At 41.7% G+C, this 15517-nt stretch overlaps 1 protein-coding gene across 2 annotated transcripts; it reads left to right on the top strand.

Annotated features, from left to right (window-relative positions):
• Positions 1 to 15: 15 nt before the first annotated feature.
• dapk2 (death associated protein kinase 2) lies at positions 16 to 15243 on the top strand. Of its 2 annotated transcripts, XM_022754195.1 has the most exons (12): positions 31 to 175; positions 771 to 908; positions 7060 to 7281; positions 7982 to 8120; positions 8773 to 8902; positions 9028 to 9076; positions 9169 to 9195; positions 9301 to 9453; positions 9959 to 10004; positions 12994 to 13083; positions 13188 to 13268; positions 14225 to 15243. In XM_022754195.1, exons 2-12 carry the CDS (start codon positions 832 to 834, stop codon positions 14300 to 14302), a joined length of 1092 nt encoding a protein of 363 aa, XP_022609916.1. In that variant the 5' UTR covers positions 31 to 175; positions 771 to 831; the 3' UTR covers positions 14303 to 15243. The 2 variants fall into 2 exon arrangements, with proteins under 2 accessions (XP_022609915.1, XP_022609916.1); XM_022754194.1 differs by lacking the exons at positions 12994 to 13083; positions 13188 to 13268; positions 14225 to 15243 and adding an exon at positions 10737 to 11688 and having other exon boundaries at positions 16 to 175.
• The last annotated feature ends 274 nt before the right edge of the window (positions 15244 to 15517 follow it).

Raw genomic sequence — 15517 nt, 5'->3', positions numbered from 1 at the left:
GGGCGGGACTTCTGCAGACTCAAAAGCCTGATGGTGCTGCCATAAGTGACAGAGAACAACAGAGACATTAAAGGGGCAGTTTGGTGGCTGAACTGCAGACATGACGAGAGCCGACCAGCAGTAGGAGACGTGGGAACTGATGCAAGTTTATCACCAGCTCTGCGTCTGACAGAAGGTAAGACTTGCTACTGCAGCCAGTTTGTTGAGCCACTTCATGTGTGACATGAAACTTACTAGATGGGAAGTTAGTGGTATTTCAGTTCTTTTTTTTTTTTCTTCACACTAGCATGCACATATGTGTCAATTCCTGTGCTGTACAGTTAATTGCCATTTTATATTTACCTTCTTATTCATGGTAGGAATAATGGTTATTTTCTAAAAATTTACAAAGAATATGTTGTTGCCAGCGTCAGCCTTTTTGCTGGACAAAATGTTTCACAACAGATACCCTGCCCTAATTACCCAAAATGCTCTTTTCTTATAATTTATAATCCTGTTATAATCACAAGAACTGAACTCTGTTATACTGCCCAGCTTGGCACAGTAATGTGAGTTGTACTTACTAAATTTTTAAGCCAATAATCAGTATTTAGACTAGTAAAAGGCAGACTAAGTGTACTTCTTTTTTCCTTTGCACTTGTTAGAGTGTTTAGGCTTCGTAAACAGGAAGGTGAAAGTAGGTACACCTCTAAGTTGGAATGCTCTATTGCATGCTGGAACGTGCAGCCAACATTTTCATCGCTCTTGTATCCACCTCTTTGAATCCACAGGGTTGGACTTGTGGAGATAGACAGCCTGAAGTGGTGTATATCAAGGAGATAAGCTAGATCGATGAAGACACCTGGCATGGCGGTATTCAAGCAACAGAATGTGGATGATTTCTATGAAATTGGAGAAGAACTAGGAAGGTGAGTGTGAAGATGTTTGTTTCCAGCTTGTTTCCACAAAATTGTTCCCCTTCACTTTGTTATGAGTCAGAGTGTGATTCGGCTCTCCCCTGCGTGCCTCCTGAAGCAGTGGTCCACGTGTGTGTATGTATGTAAGTATGCAAACAGCTGGCCTGTTAAAGCTTGAAATGGGGAGTGCCGCTCTGTTAAAGTAGGTTGAAGTTTACAGCGAGAGATAAAGTTTCAAAAGTGAACGCACCCCATGAACACAAGCTCTGTTTGGCCACAGTGTGTTCAATCTGGGAGAGAGAATATGATTTGAGCTGATGTTTCGCGACCTGATTCTGGGTGGTGGATCGATGTGTTGAAGGTAAATATGTTAATCAAACCTGCACAGAGCAGACATCAAGGAAACCCTTTCCCATGGGGAAATGAATTATAGGAAGTTGGCTGAGTGCAATATGGATTGAGGAAGCTACAAATTAATTTTGAACGGAAGGACGGCTTGTGCATATGCACCACTTGTTAACAGATAGAGAGGGTGTGAAGGGAAATCGTCTGACCTGTAACCTTTCACTACATTATATCCCAGTGTTTGCTGCCCATTTGCTGCACAGCCTCTTTGACACACCCTGACAGGACAAACTGAGACCTGCTGTTGAAATAGGTGCTCCAGCTGCATTTGCATGACTTCAATCAACCGGTTTCATTTCCAGCATTTAAACTTTTATTGTATTTCACAGTGGGGTTTCCTCATATTTTCCCATATGAAACATTCAAATTCATCTGTGAATGAAAAGATTGAATACTATTATGATTAACCGAGATCTGGAAGTATAATGAGTACGGCTTTCTAATAAGCCACCCATTATTCAGGGTTTTTTAAGTTGGAAATAATGATTTATTACTGGTTAATAACATTTACTAATGCTTTATAGATTAGTGATAAGTCCTTAATAAGGACAACTTTCAGGTTGAGGTAAAGACAATATCTGAATTGAAAACATGTTGCTTGAGAAGAGAACTCAGCTGTGAGCTGAGCTCTGTACTGTTGTGTTCAGCTGTCTTCTCATGAGAAAGAGAAACTTAAAGTGAATGTGGTTAAAAGCTGCAGATGTTGGTGACTGAAAACCACAGGACTTTTTCCAAACATAGATCTCATCTGAGAATTTTATCACCTGTTCAGCAGCTGAATTTTACGCTTGTAGCTCTTCTGTCTTGTTGGGACAGCTTTCTAGTCGGTTTTGGAGGCTGCAGCCCAGCCCGCCCACAGGTTGTGAGAACCTCATGGGTTCAGACCTCTCCATTGTGCACTAAAGTGGAACTGTTACTCAATCGTCCTTTCAAGAGGGTGGGGAAATTCGATGAAGGGGGCCAAAAACTGATCGGTCTGGAGTATTTAATGCTCTGTGCTCCATGGAACTGTTGAGCCATTCATCACAGGAAAGTCGATTCATCACACCCGTGCCCCTGTTGACAGATTTTAATGTCACAGGAACCCACGCACTCGTACTCAATGTTTCTTTCCACAGCTGACAGAGAGTTTTAGGTAAACCTATCTGTGAAACACCCCTTTGCTTGAGATGTGAGGCATTTACTGACAACTGTACCTGTCTTACCATCTGAGTGATGACACTGATGATGACATACAGTAGGAAGTGTCTCAGTGTGAGTCCACAGCTGCCACTAGCACTCCCATGAGACTGGTAAGACCATGGTGAGCTGTTATGCAAATTACCATCAAGGCAATGGCTGAGAAAAAGGACCTCTGGGCAGATGGTGGACTGTGCGAACTCTACCTGTCGACAACACATTCATACTTGTCCATGTTTGGTCATGACCACGAGCATGTTTGGTCTGAGAACTACTTTTACTTCTGCCTTTACTAGAAGCTGATATCGTGGCGGTCATGTAACACTTGCTGAATGAAAAAAACATCCTCTTTCTTAGTCATCATCAAGCAATGAGAAGAATTCACAGGATGCACTGTTGGGTAGGAAGCACATTGTCTCTGCATGCCTGAACATAAATAAATGGCTTGTAAACTTCCTCTCAGTTTTGAAATCTGTAAATACTGCTCTTACGTCATAGTGAATATGACAATTCAGCCGTGGTGACTCCTTCACAGCTTTCACATTGGTTAGTTCATACGGTCATGGGTCTGCGGCATTATTAGCCTCAAAGGCAGCATGACTCTGTGATTGACCTGAAATATCTCAACAACTATTGGATGCTATTGACATGTAATTTTGAACAGACATTCTTGGTCTCCAGATGCTGAATCACACTGACTTTGGTGATCCCCTGACTTTTCCTCTAGCGCCACCATGAAGATGACATTTTTGTTTCTTGGTAATATGACAACTGTCGAACTATAGATGGATTGCCATGACATAAAAATCCACCTCAGGGTGAATTATAATCACTTTAGTGATCCCTTAACTTTTAATCTGGTGCTGCCTTAAGGTCAAAATTTGAATTTGTGATTTACAGTCAAATAGGCTACCTACAAATCTAACAACATTCCCATCAGCCTCAGCTGTACTTTGTACTGAATGTGAAGTGTGCTAACACGCTAAACCAATATGGTAAACATTATACCTGCTAAACGTCAGCATCTGAGCTTTGCCATTTTAAGCATGTTAGCATGCTAAGGTTAGCATCTAGCTGAACTGAACCACCGTCCCAAAATACAGTCTCACAGAGATGTCAGCGTAGTTGTAGAATCTTGCCATTAAATTATTAAAATTTCTAATGCAGGAACTGGGAAAAGGCGATGTCTCACCACACCTGGTATGCAAAGTGTTTCCCAATTTGTAATTTCTAGAAACATCAGGCAAATTCATGCAAAAGGAAGTGAATCAGGCAAATGTTTTGAGGTTTCAGAAGATTGTTTTCCTGGGTGAGGATGCAGCGAGGGCAGAGATGCACATTTAAGGCAGCAGCGTTCACACACTTGATGTGTTGAAGTGGAAAGAACTGACAGTCGAGAGGCAGACAGGTGCTCCTGATGAACGCAGTAAAGTGCTAGAATTTCTCCAAAGGGATTTACAGTACTAGGTTTATCTATAGCACGGACAGTAGGCATGCACTCACAAGGAGCAGGTCAAGAATGCATGTAGTCAGCTCTGAAGAACACACATTCCTGCTGTTGAGTGGGTGAAAAATGTGTTTATTCAGTGCAGCCTAGTGGAGGGAACTCCATGTTGACCTCTTGGACATTCCCGGAGTTCCTGTTTGACAGAGGTCATCCCGTTACTGTCAGCAAACACCCATACAGCCTTGCCACGCCACAGGTGTTTTGTTGACATTGGCCCACTTCAAAACCAGCAGGAATCTACCGCGTCCTGAACAGTTTGAGGGCATAAATGTTGAGGTGTTTCATAATAATAGCAGATATAGTGGCTTATAAACAGAAACGATGTTTTCTGCAATGATGAGTCACATTTTAGAGGTCTGAGCTGCTCCCCTCATGTTCGATGTACAGATGGTAGAGGTGGTTAGGGACAGGGCTTGGTCAATTATGAATCTGGCTTTCATTGTCACGCCGCCCCTGAGGTTGTTCAGTTGAGAAATGTGTTTAAATATTGGGCCGGCGCCACTTGTCCGAGCATTCCTCCAACCTTGGCTGTGGATAATGACCTTCAGCTGTTGGAAGTGGAAACTCTGTGGAGAGATGGTACTTTCAGCCCCACTGGCTGGCTTAGAGCTAAGACAGCCGGCACGCCTGGCCCGTTGTGGAATACCACTCCCAGCATCACTGCTCTCTCCGCTGTTACTCTACACGTCGTAACAACACTAAAGTAAAGCCCTTAGCCCCGACATTGACATTTGTGTTGAGCACTTTCTCGCATTTGGGCTGCAACCATCAACACGAGGGGTTTTTCTGTTCAGTCCGGCTTAAACAGGCAAATCAAGGACACTGTTGCTGCTCCTGCCATGTGACTGTTTCTCCTCCTGAGGGTACTTGCGAGTGGAATTCATTGTGTGACTTACCCTCCTCTTCAATTCACACATTATCATAGTCATCTTAAACAGGGTCAGCCTCTCTGGGACGTCTCAGGGGTGCAGATATCCTGTGAATAGAACATTCAGAGGCAGCATTCGAGATTCCACGTTACTTTGGTTCATCACCCCACCCTCCCTGTTTTTATTTTCCCCTTCGCAGCATGTGTGACTCTTTGTTACGATTTACATGCCTCCCCCACTCTCTCTCCCTCTCTACTGCATTCCCTGTTGGGACATGTTCGCAAAATCTGATCTTGTTTTGTTGCTCTGATACAAATTAAATGATCTTAATAATTGCCTGGGGCTTTGCAGTTGACAAGATACCTCTCTAAGCTATACTGAGTCATAAATTGTGAGAGTGTTCGAAAGCATTGTAGTGAAGTTAAACCCCAAAAACCTGCACAGACTTCACCTATCACTACTGTGGATTGTTGCTGTACTCATTTGCATAATATTGAAAGTTGTTCATCCAGTTTAATTGATGGATCTGGGCTGGTAAAATACACTTCAGTAAATGTTGTTTTGTTGTTTTTGAGCAAGGCAATTTTAATAGGCCACATGTGATCATACAACTGAGTAAGCACAGGACAGGGTGTGTCTCAAAAGGAGCAAACTGGCTCACCCGTCCCACACTGATGCAGTTACAGAAAGGCTAACAATTCACCGGGGCTACTTTAAACCGCAAAGCCGATCCTGTCGTTTGATTGCATTTAATCCATGTATTTGTTTTGTGATGCGCTGGAGCTATCTCTGTGTAAGCCCTCTTTGAAAGTACAAGTGGAAACTGCTGTGATATGACAGCAGGACACTGGCAGCAGCAGAGTGGGTATCCATATGTTTTTAGACTCTTGTCCTTTATCCCGCAGCCCCTCTTAACACTCATCCTTTCCACACGTCTTCTCTTTCCACTCCTCCGGCTCAGCAGGCCTTTTCTTTCTCCCTGGCAGCAGCAGCAGCAGCAGCAGCAGCAGCAGCAGCAGCAGCATTAACAGCAGCAGAGAGGTGGCAGGTGGAGAAAAGCAGGGCTATTCTTAGCCCACTAGACACCATGATGATAGTGGACACAGACCGGACAGCCTCTCACAGCCACCCTGGAATCTCTGTGTGGACAGTTATGTCCAAAATATATGAAATGCCTGCCAGCGATTATCTCGTCCTCCCCCCTCTGTGTGTTCTTTCACTGTTTCTAAAAATACGAGGCGTCTCTGTTGCATTGCAGAATTTGCAAACTCATGGGTCCATCAGCTTTAGTATATTTCATCCAGCCATGTTCTTTATACACATGACTGAGTATTCAAAGACAATGCTCATCCTCCATACACAGAAAGTCTTTGCTATCTGTCACACCACAATCACTCTCATGTCTTTTTGTGGCTTATTACTGACTGATCAGTGACTGACAGGCTTGTTTTCACAGTCTGAATGTATGGAGTGGGCAGGTCAGCCCACAGCAGCAGGAAGCATGTAAAGCAGCAGGAGTGGCAGCAGGCTGAGTCAAGTCTGAGATTACAAGGACTGGTCTGATGATTAAGTCGTGGAGACTCACAGCATACTGTATATTTAACTGGGCGACGGTGCTGGAAGATTTCATTCAGCTTGTCAGTGGGTCAATTATGAGTGAAATGACTATGTGGTTATGTTAGGGGACAGTGACGATGAAGGAAACATGTTACACTGAATTTACTGGTGGAGTCCTAGTCAAACTCTACCATGTAAAAAAACAATAGCACAGTGATAAATGATACAATTTTCCACTGAGAGATGGTCTCCAAGCCACACCTCTGTTGTGAAATATTTAGAGTTTCTGGGATTTTTTCAGTGGACTGATCATTTGAGGATGGCCAGAAGTTTGGCAGGAAGAGTTGCTGGAGTGGGAGGACAGCAGCTCTGTCCACACTGCTGGCCCGTCTGATTGTTCTTTGTCTGGCTAGGAAACAGGAAGTGATGAACTCTACCACAATATTTCAGCTGGGTTTGACACACGGCTTCCTCCCTGACATCTGTCTTCACCTGTAGCTGTATCCTGCTGTTAATTGTTAAGGATTTTTTTAGAAATGATTTACAAAGCTTAACACAAATAAAGGATCGTAAGAGATTAATCATTTGCCACATTAAAAGAAAAACAGTAATAATAGCATTAAATAATGTCTTTTTGTGTCCGCAGTGGGCAGTTTGCAATAGTCAAGCGCTGCAAAGAGAAGAGCACAGGCACTGAATATGCTGCCAAGTTCATCAAGAAGCGCCAGAGTCGGGCCAGCAGACGGGGCGTAAGAAGAGAGGAGATTGAGAGGGAAGTGGGCATCCTGCAGGAGCTCCAGCACACCAACGTCGTAGCGCTGCACGACGTGTACGAGAACCGCACGGACGTGGTGCTTATCCTGGAACTGTGAGTCACCGCATGGTCCAACAAGTCACAATATCCCCACGATTAAAAGAACAGATGCTTGTTACACCTTCAAATATCCAAACATCTACACACAATCTGATCTGTGACCCGTGAGTTTGTTTAGCATAAATTGTTTGTTTGAAATCCTTTTTGCCGGGATCGTGTGCGCCAGAAAGAACCGAATGTTTTTCACAGAGTCAGACGTGCTTGTGTTGAAAAGAGGCCTCAGAGGGCCAGAGAGTGCCTGGGAACATGGAGGGCCCCAATTAGGACTAATTAAAAGCTCAGTCCAATCAAAGCAGGGGTGAATTGACTGACAGACTGTTAGCTGCAGGATGACACACTGTGCATCATTCAGTTATTCATCTATTATGTTTCCTTTGTATGAATGTAAAAGAACATCATGCTTATGGGCTGCCTGGTGGTCAAAGGACGCTTTATACTGTTTGCAGCTCTTTACGAAGTTAATGTAGAACTACAATGATTCATAAGTAGGACAAGGTGATGCAAGACAGACCCAAATGTTTACCACAAACAAACATATGTAAGGCATCCAGGACAAGCCCATCCACATCCTGAGAACACACTTTAGATAAAATTGAAGCCAGCCCTCACTCCAGATTATTTGAGCCCACAGGATGAGTCACAGGAGTGTGTGTGTGTGTGTGTGTGTGTGTGTGTGTGTGTGTGTGTGTTGCAGGGTCTCTGGAGGAGAGCTGTTTGACTTCTTGGCTCAGAAGGAGTCTCTCAGTGAAGAGGAGGCCACTCAGTTTATCAAACAGGTCCTGGATGGAGTCCAGTACCTTCACTCCAAGAGGATCGCACACTTCGATCTAAAGGTACAACATGCTCCATCTGTGCATCACACGCAAAACTATATTTGTCTCGCGTTGGAGATGAAATTCTTAACCTCCATAACAACTGCAATGTTACGTACACGCAAGGACGAGCAGGACCATGTGAAACATACATATATATATATATATATATATATAGCAGGTGTCTGATGTACGTGTCAGTAAGGTCTCGCTTTTCTGAATCACACATCCTTCCTGTTTTCTGTGGCTGAGGTCCAGACTCTCAGATACACACACCAATAGGTTATCTCTTGACTTTCAGAGAGCGGTGCCACCCACGCTGCTCTCTGAAAGTCACTGTCCTGTTTATACACAGCTGCGACTCCTCTTCACTCTTGATGCCGTTCACAGCAACACAGTAAAGTCTGAACTTCTCTAAATTTGCAAAAAAAATTAAGCTTAATTGATTTTAGGGAAAAGACAGATTGACAGAAAATTGGAAAATTCTCCTTTTAATATTATATAACAAGTATGACTTTAATTATTGCAATGTCTTTCTTTAATGCTTACGCACAAGGTGGCTGTAATCAGGTAACTTCTGTTATTTAGCCTTCTTTATGTATTACCCAATCTTGGTACTGGAGGAAATCTTCTGACGAATGTGCCTTTGTGTTTTGTTGTTTTTGCACTTCAGCCTGAGAATATAATGCTGCTGGACAGGAACGTTACCCTGCCCCGCATCAAACTCATAGACTTTGGACTGGCGCACAAAATAGAAGCTGGGGCAGATTTCAAAAATATTTTTGGCACTCCCGAATTTGTTGGTAAGTGTTCTCTATGAGAAATGTTTTGCACTGAAGGACATTTTAAGAGGAGGCTCGGTGTTTGGCCTGTTTGTGATGCAGTGTGTGTGTGTGTGTGTGTGTGTGTGTGTGCTGTCTATTTTCAGCTCCAGAGATAGTCAACTATGAGCAACTGGGATTGGAGGCAGACATGTGGTAAGATCCTTTAATTACCTCTGACTCTGCTGCCTTCCATACAACAGGTTGCAGTGCATAACTTTGGATTAACCTTGTGCTGTTTTTCACAGGAGCATTGGAGTCATCACATATATACTGTAAGTTGGGGTGATTCATGATTATGAATGGGAATCTTAATGTACCTAAAGAGATTATCGAGGAAGGTCTTAGTCAGTGTGTGAATGTCTGTGTTGTTGTTTCAGTTTGAGCGGCGCGTCGCCTTTCCTTGGAGACACAAAGCAGGAAACACTGGGGAACATCTCTGCCATGAACTATGAGTTCGATGAAGAGTTCTTCAGCAACACGAGCGAGCTGGCCAAGAGCTTCATCAAACAACTTCTGGAGAAGGACACGAGGTAAAAAAAAAAAAAAAAAAAATGGGTCGCTGACAAACAGCTGAAGGCCAAAGGTCAAGTCTGACAATTCCAGTACAAAGCCCAGCATTAGAGGTTTCACTGCCATAAATCCTGAGTGCATAAAATGTGCAGTCCTGATCCAACTGAGAATGAAAGGCCAATCAGTCCCCAGAAATCCAGAGCAAGGATTTGGGTACACAATGTGATACACTAATGAAGATAAGCTAAATAAACTTTATTTACACAGTAAACGTATTACCTCAGACAGCGCATTATGTAATACCTGTCTTTCTTTGTACCATGTGATTCTGTTCTCTTTGCTTAACATGTGTTTCCACTGAAAAGATTTTACGGAAACCGAATATTGCTGTGAAAGTGATACTGGTCTGCAACATATACCCCAGAGACTCACAGTCCAGTGTATGACTGACCAACATGCTCTGACGGAGTTGTTCAAGTGTATTTACTCAGCTGCATTTTCCTCTTCTCTCTCCCATCATTTCAGAAAACGGATGACCATACAAGACGCCCTCAACCATCCCTGGATTAAGGTATGCACTTGATTTATGCTGTATTATGGCATGTTTTTGGTGTTCTTAATAACTATGGTCAACAGTCCACCCAGACATGTGAGACAACACGTAACAGTCCATGTCAAGCAGGGTAACAGGTTTGTTTGTTCAAAAAAGAAAAAAAAAGACTACAGGCTCAAAGGAGTTAAGTAATATGCTCTAGCTCGCTGAAAACGTAGTTTATAACAGTTGCTGTACAGTGTATTGTTTCCATCACTCCAACCCCACCAAGCCCCACCCCCCTGGGAGTATTTTCTCCCCTATCAGCTATCAACACAGTGAGCACAACACATCTTGTACGGTTGTTTTTTGCAGTCTGAAATAGTCCCTTTGTCTAGATATTCAAGTTATCAAGGTGAAGCAACATCTCACTAATTGTGTTTTTAACGGCATGGACATTTAACAACCTGTAATCTCAAAGACGTCTACTCCAATATTGGCTGCTGAAATGCATGGGAATAGTGTTTTGCTATGGAGTCTTCATCCTGTTTGGATACATTCGCATGAAACCGGGAAACTTAACGCACTCAACTGGAATGTCTGTTGTGTTTTTGGCGCTCTTACCTGCCATGGCTTCTGCTGTAGGGTCACACACTAATCCTACAGTACCAAGTCTGCTGGGATATTCACCGCTGAATCTCTGAAAAATTGGTGAATCACCAATGAGACAGCCTCTCACTCAGTGTCCCCCCTCCACCCTTCTGTCTGAAGTCCTGTGGCCACATAGAGGAGGACAGCGCCGCCCCCGAGGCTGAGAAGAAACTGGAGCAGCTGAAGACGAAGCGTCTGAAGGAGTACACCATCCAGCTGCATTCCAGCATGCCCCAGAACAACACATATGCCAACTTTGAGCGTTTTGCCCACGTGGTGGAAGACATTAGCCTGATGGAGACGGGGCTATCAGAGGTGGCAGGATCCCACCACACTCTCCAGGGTGACTTAGAGGCACTGCTCTCCATCTACAATGACAAGGAGGCCTGGTACAAGGAGGAGAGTGAGACTGCGAGGAAGCAGCTCTCCCAGATCCACTATGAGTTTCGTAAAGTGGAGGCCACTAGGAGGCTGCTGCAGGAGGACATGAAAGCCGTAGATGCCAGTCTGGAGAGTATCAGCGGAAAGCACAACCAGAGGCAGAGCCAGCTGGATGCTCTGAGGCAGGAGCTGAACTCTGAAATGCAGTGGCTGCAGGAGGTGATGAGCTCTCTGCATCCAGAAGGAGCTAACAGCAGCATCCACAGCAGCAGTCTGAACATGGATGTGAAGCAGGCACTGAAGGAGCTGCTGCATCAGTCCTGTGGAGGGGAACTGTGCCCTGAGGAACAGCCACTCACAGAGTCTGGCTAAGGCACACAGATGAAGATCTGAAGATGACACGCTTTTATTGAACTTCAAGCTCTTAACATGTTTTCGAAAATGAGTCTGTTTGATTTCAACACAGTGATTTTTTCAGCAACACAAATTTTTGAATGTATAGCTTTATAGTCTTTACATTTACTTTATTGCTTTTGTGTTCTGTAAACAATACTTTTCAGTTAAAAGAGTAGTTCGTATACAAATAGAATTGTGTGGAAATGCACATTTACTTTCTTGGCAGGAGTTAGATGAGAAGATGAATACCACTCTTATGTCTGTCCAGTAAATATGAAGCTACAGGCAGGAGAGGGTTAGCTTAGCTTTGCACAAAGATTAGAAACAGGGTTAAACAGCTAGCCTAGCTCTTTCTGATTGTAAAAAAAAAAAAAAAAAACTATCAGCGCTTCTAAAGCTCATATTTAACTTGTTACATGTTGCTTGTCCAAGCATTACAAAAGCGAAGTGTAAAAACAATGCATTGTGGTTTTATGGGGAGTTATGTAAAGGACTTTCTTGGCCATGTGTGGTGACTGATGACAGTGCTTCAGGAAATTGTTGGTGTAGCACAGAACCCTGCATAAAGTCATCTTAACACTATGTTTTTTGTTTGGGTTAAACAAATGATATACAACATGTATTTGTTGTTACATTTGCATCTAGAGTCAGGCTAACAGGTAGTTGATAGCTTAGCTCCCAGTCCTTAGCTAAGCTAACTGCCGTCTGGCTGCAGCTTCATATTTAACAGGCAGATATAAGGTATTGATCTTAACTCAGCAAGAAAGCAAATAAGCACGTTTGACAAAATGTCAAACTATTCCTTTAAGTGGCAAACTGCGGCACAATATTAGGAATTATTCTGAACTTGAAGTGATATTAACAGACGATTAAACTTATGCACTGCTCTTTTTGATGAAGCGGGTTTTGTGGCTTTTTATTTTGACAGCTTAGTGATAATGAAGGTAAATATTGGTTATGAATGTTTTTATTGTGTCATGGCCAGACAAAGACACAGGATAAAATGACGGTTCTTTTCAATGGAATGTAACAGAAGTTCACAACTTTTGGTTTATTTTTTCATTCCAGTCTACTTTTTTAGACTGTACATTGATGTTTTTTTCCATTTGTAAAGTAACTTTTGTAGTTATAAATGATTTTTTTCACATTATTTCATATAGATTCAAATGTGCCCTTTTAATGAAAGTTAATTTTTTTAGTTTGTTTTGAAAATCTTTTTTATTTCTTTCTTGGAGATGTTCTATGAGCCGACAGGAAAAACAACATCTATGATAAGATCTTGAGTGTTTAACAATGCGTCACTTCTTCATCGGTGTTTTTTGTCTTTTTTTTTAGCTTCTCAACAGATATAAATAGACACTTTTTTGTCTTGCCTTTGATATGCACACTGTTGTCAAAAGCACTGAAATAAATGTTCATTATTTATTATATAGCCCATCAACACTGTTACTGTGATTAATCTGTGTTTATTTCCTTTTGTATTATGTTTTTTTATTCTCCAATGAAAACCAGATGATGAGCATTCTGTTTATGAACTTAATTTGAGATTAACATGAGAGATACTTCTTCTGCCATTTCATACCTCAATGTGTCTCTGCAGCCTCTGAATCCCAGACAGGCCATGGTGAAGAGGTTGTCAGTGGTAAACCTGGAGAACTTCAGGAGACAGTACGCCAGACGCAGGTGGAAGGTAAAGTGCAGTATTTGGAGCACAGTTGGATTATTTCTTTAAAGCAAATCAGGGTTCTATAAAAATGTTACTCTTGTTTGATTTGGAGACTTTTTCTTTTACAGTTGTCATTCAGAATTGTGGCTCTGTGCAACCACTTAACGCGGATCATGAAGAAGGGCAACAAGCTGCCTGAGCAAGATGGGGTAAGAAAACACTGTTGTTAAGATGACAGCCATGACTCAGTCTGGACAGTTTGACATTTTAGGAATTTTACATTGCACTTTCTTGTTGGGAGTAAATTGACACAACTGATACAACTTTCATGTCTGTACAGTACAATATGAAGCTACAACCAGCAGCCAGTTAGCTTAGCTTAGCATAAAGACTGGAACCAGGAAGAAACAGCCTGGCTCTGACTGAAGGTAACAAAATCCACCTACCAGCACATCAAAAGCTCACTTTATATCTCCTTTGTTTAATTTATACAAAAACTAAGGAGTAAAAATGACAAGTTATGGTTTTATGAGGGGTCATGTGCCAGACCATTTTTCTTGTTTGAAGTTGCTCGTCAACAAATTGAGGCTTAAGGAAATCACAACTCTCTGGCAAAAAAATTGTCTGGCTTATAAACCCTTGTAAATCCACAATTTTTCATTTCTACTCTTTACACAAGATATAAAGTGTTTATTTGTGAGCTTTGGAGGTGCTGGTAGGTAGATGTTACTTTTGGGCAGAGCCATGCTAGCTGTTTCCATCTGCCTCCAGTCTTTATGCTAAGCTACATTAACCAGCTGCTTGCTGAAGCCATATATTTATTGTACAGACGTGAAAATTATATAGACCTTAGTATCTAACTGTTAGCAAGAAAGCAAGTAAGCATATATCCTAAGATGTTAAACTATTTCTTTAAAAGTAACTGTGATAATTATAGTAGATGTTGTATTTGTTTACAGCCATAATGCTGTAAATACTACTGTACCTACTATGAACTGTATTACTCTGGTCTCAAGACATTACATGTTTAAGCAGATATTTTAGGGTGCTGTTACTAATTCTGGACCCTGCTTTTTCAATACAATACATTTTGTGAGTTCTGTTTATTTATCAAAATCTTTCACCTCCATAGCAATAGCTATAATGATACACAATTGTTTTTCAGAGAGATTGTGAAAGTGACCAAGAAGAAGAAATCTTGAAGAGAAGACCAAGGACCAGAAAGAGAAGCAGCACTTCCTGAGAGCAACAACCAGCAACAAGTGTGTTGATCGACAGTGTTCCGGTTACAAAACAGTGTGACTTTGCACCTTTTTGACGCACACTTAGCAGCTGACACTTTGCACTTGACATAGAGAACCAGCAACAGTATCTTTTTGATTGGCGGCTGATTATGCAGCATTTTTACTGGTCGAGGCAACTTTGTTTATCTTTTTCACCCTCAAAACCATCTGATGATAGATGGCGTTCTGCCATTTCTAAATTGGAGCTACTGTTTTCTGGCATGAGAAGATACAACTGTATTATTGTTGACAGGAACTGAGAAGCCAATGTAAGCACATACACAGTAATGTAGGCAGCTTCCCCTCATAACTGCAGTCTTAAAAGTCTCTGAGCTGTCGTTTGACATGCGAGTATTGACACAGAGTTAAAGTCTTTTCTTGTCATTGTGCCGACTGCATGTGAGGACAAGAGGTGTATTGTCCAAAGTATTGACAGATAAAAGGGTCTGGTACCGCAGGATGACAAGATGGTAGCAGGTCTTCATAACCAAATGTTTACATGTTCTTCATCTTAACATACAGCAATGTCTGTGTAAACACAGTGTTTACTGTTAACCTCTTCATTTGCCACATCAAGAATAATTACCTGAAACCTGTACACTATACAGATCTATCTGTGTACTGTATTGAGTATAGGACATTTGAATTTCTGTAAATTACTGTCTAAGGGGATAATTATAGCATTTCATTTTATGTCTATATAAAGACAGTAAATACTTAATATACATATGTGAAACAAATTTCACTGTTAAATTTTTAATGGAATTATTAGTTCTTGTTAGTGTCAATTTGTTTATGGTGTAAATATACATAAACGTAAGTCAAATGTCTTAAGTCCAGTTTTACTTGTATCTTAGCTCATTCAAAAAAAAACATTCACTGTTTTCAACACAAAAATACATTTATTTCTGTTCACTTGTATGTATTGTAAATTGAGTTTTTGTGTAATAAATTAATGAACACGACTGTTTGTTGTCAGTTTTTATAAAGTAAAAAAAATGCATTTCCATCACAGTGCAATTCTTAGATATAAGTCATCGCCATCCTTTTTTCTTTTAGAGCTGGCTTATCATAAATGGCCTCTTTTAACTGTGATCCCACTTTCAAGGTGCGTTCATGGCCATTCAGCACATACCACAAGAGAGCTATGAACATGTTCTATACAGCTTTTTACA

The sequence above is a fragment of the Seriola dumerili genome, unplaced genomic scaffold, assembly GCF_002260705.1.
Source record: "Seriola dumerili isolate Sdu_G_001 unplaced genomic scaffold, Sdu_1.0 BDQW01000219.1, whole genome shotgun sequence".
Classification (NCBI taxonomy): domain Eukaryota; kingdom Metazoa; phylum Chordata; class Actinopteri; order Carangiformes; family Carangidae; genus Seriola; species Seriola dumerili.
The sequence above is the reverse complement of the archived record's forward strand: the minus strand, read 5'-3'. Positions and strand labels throughout refer to the sequence as shown.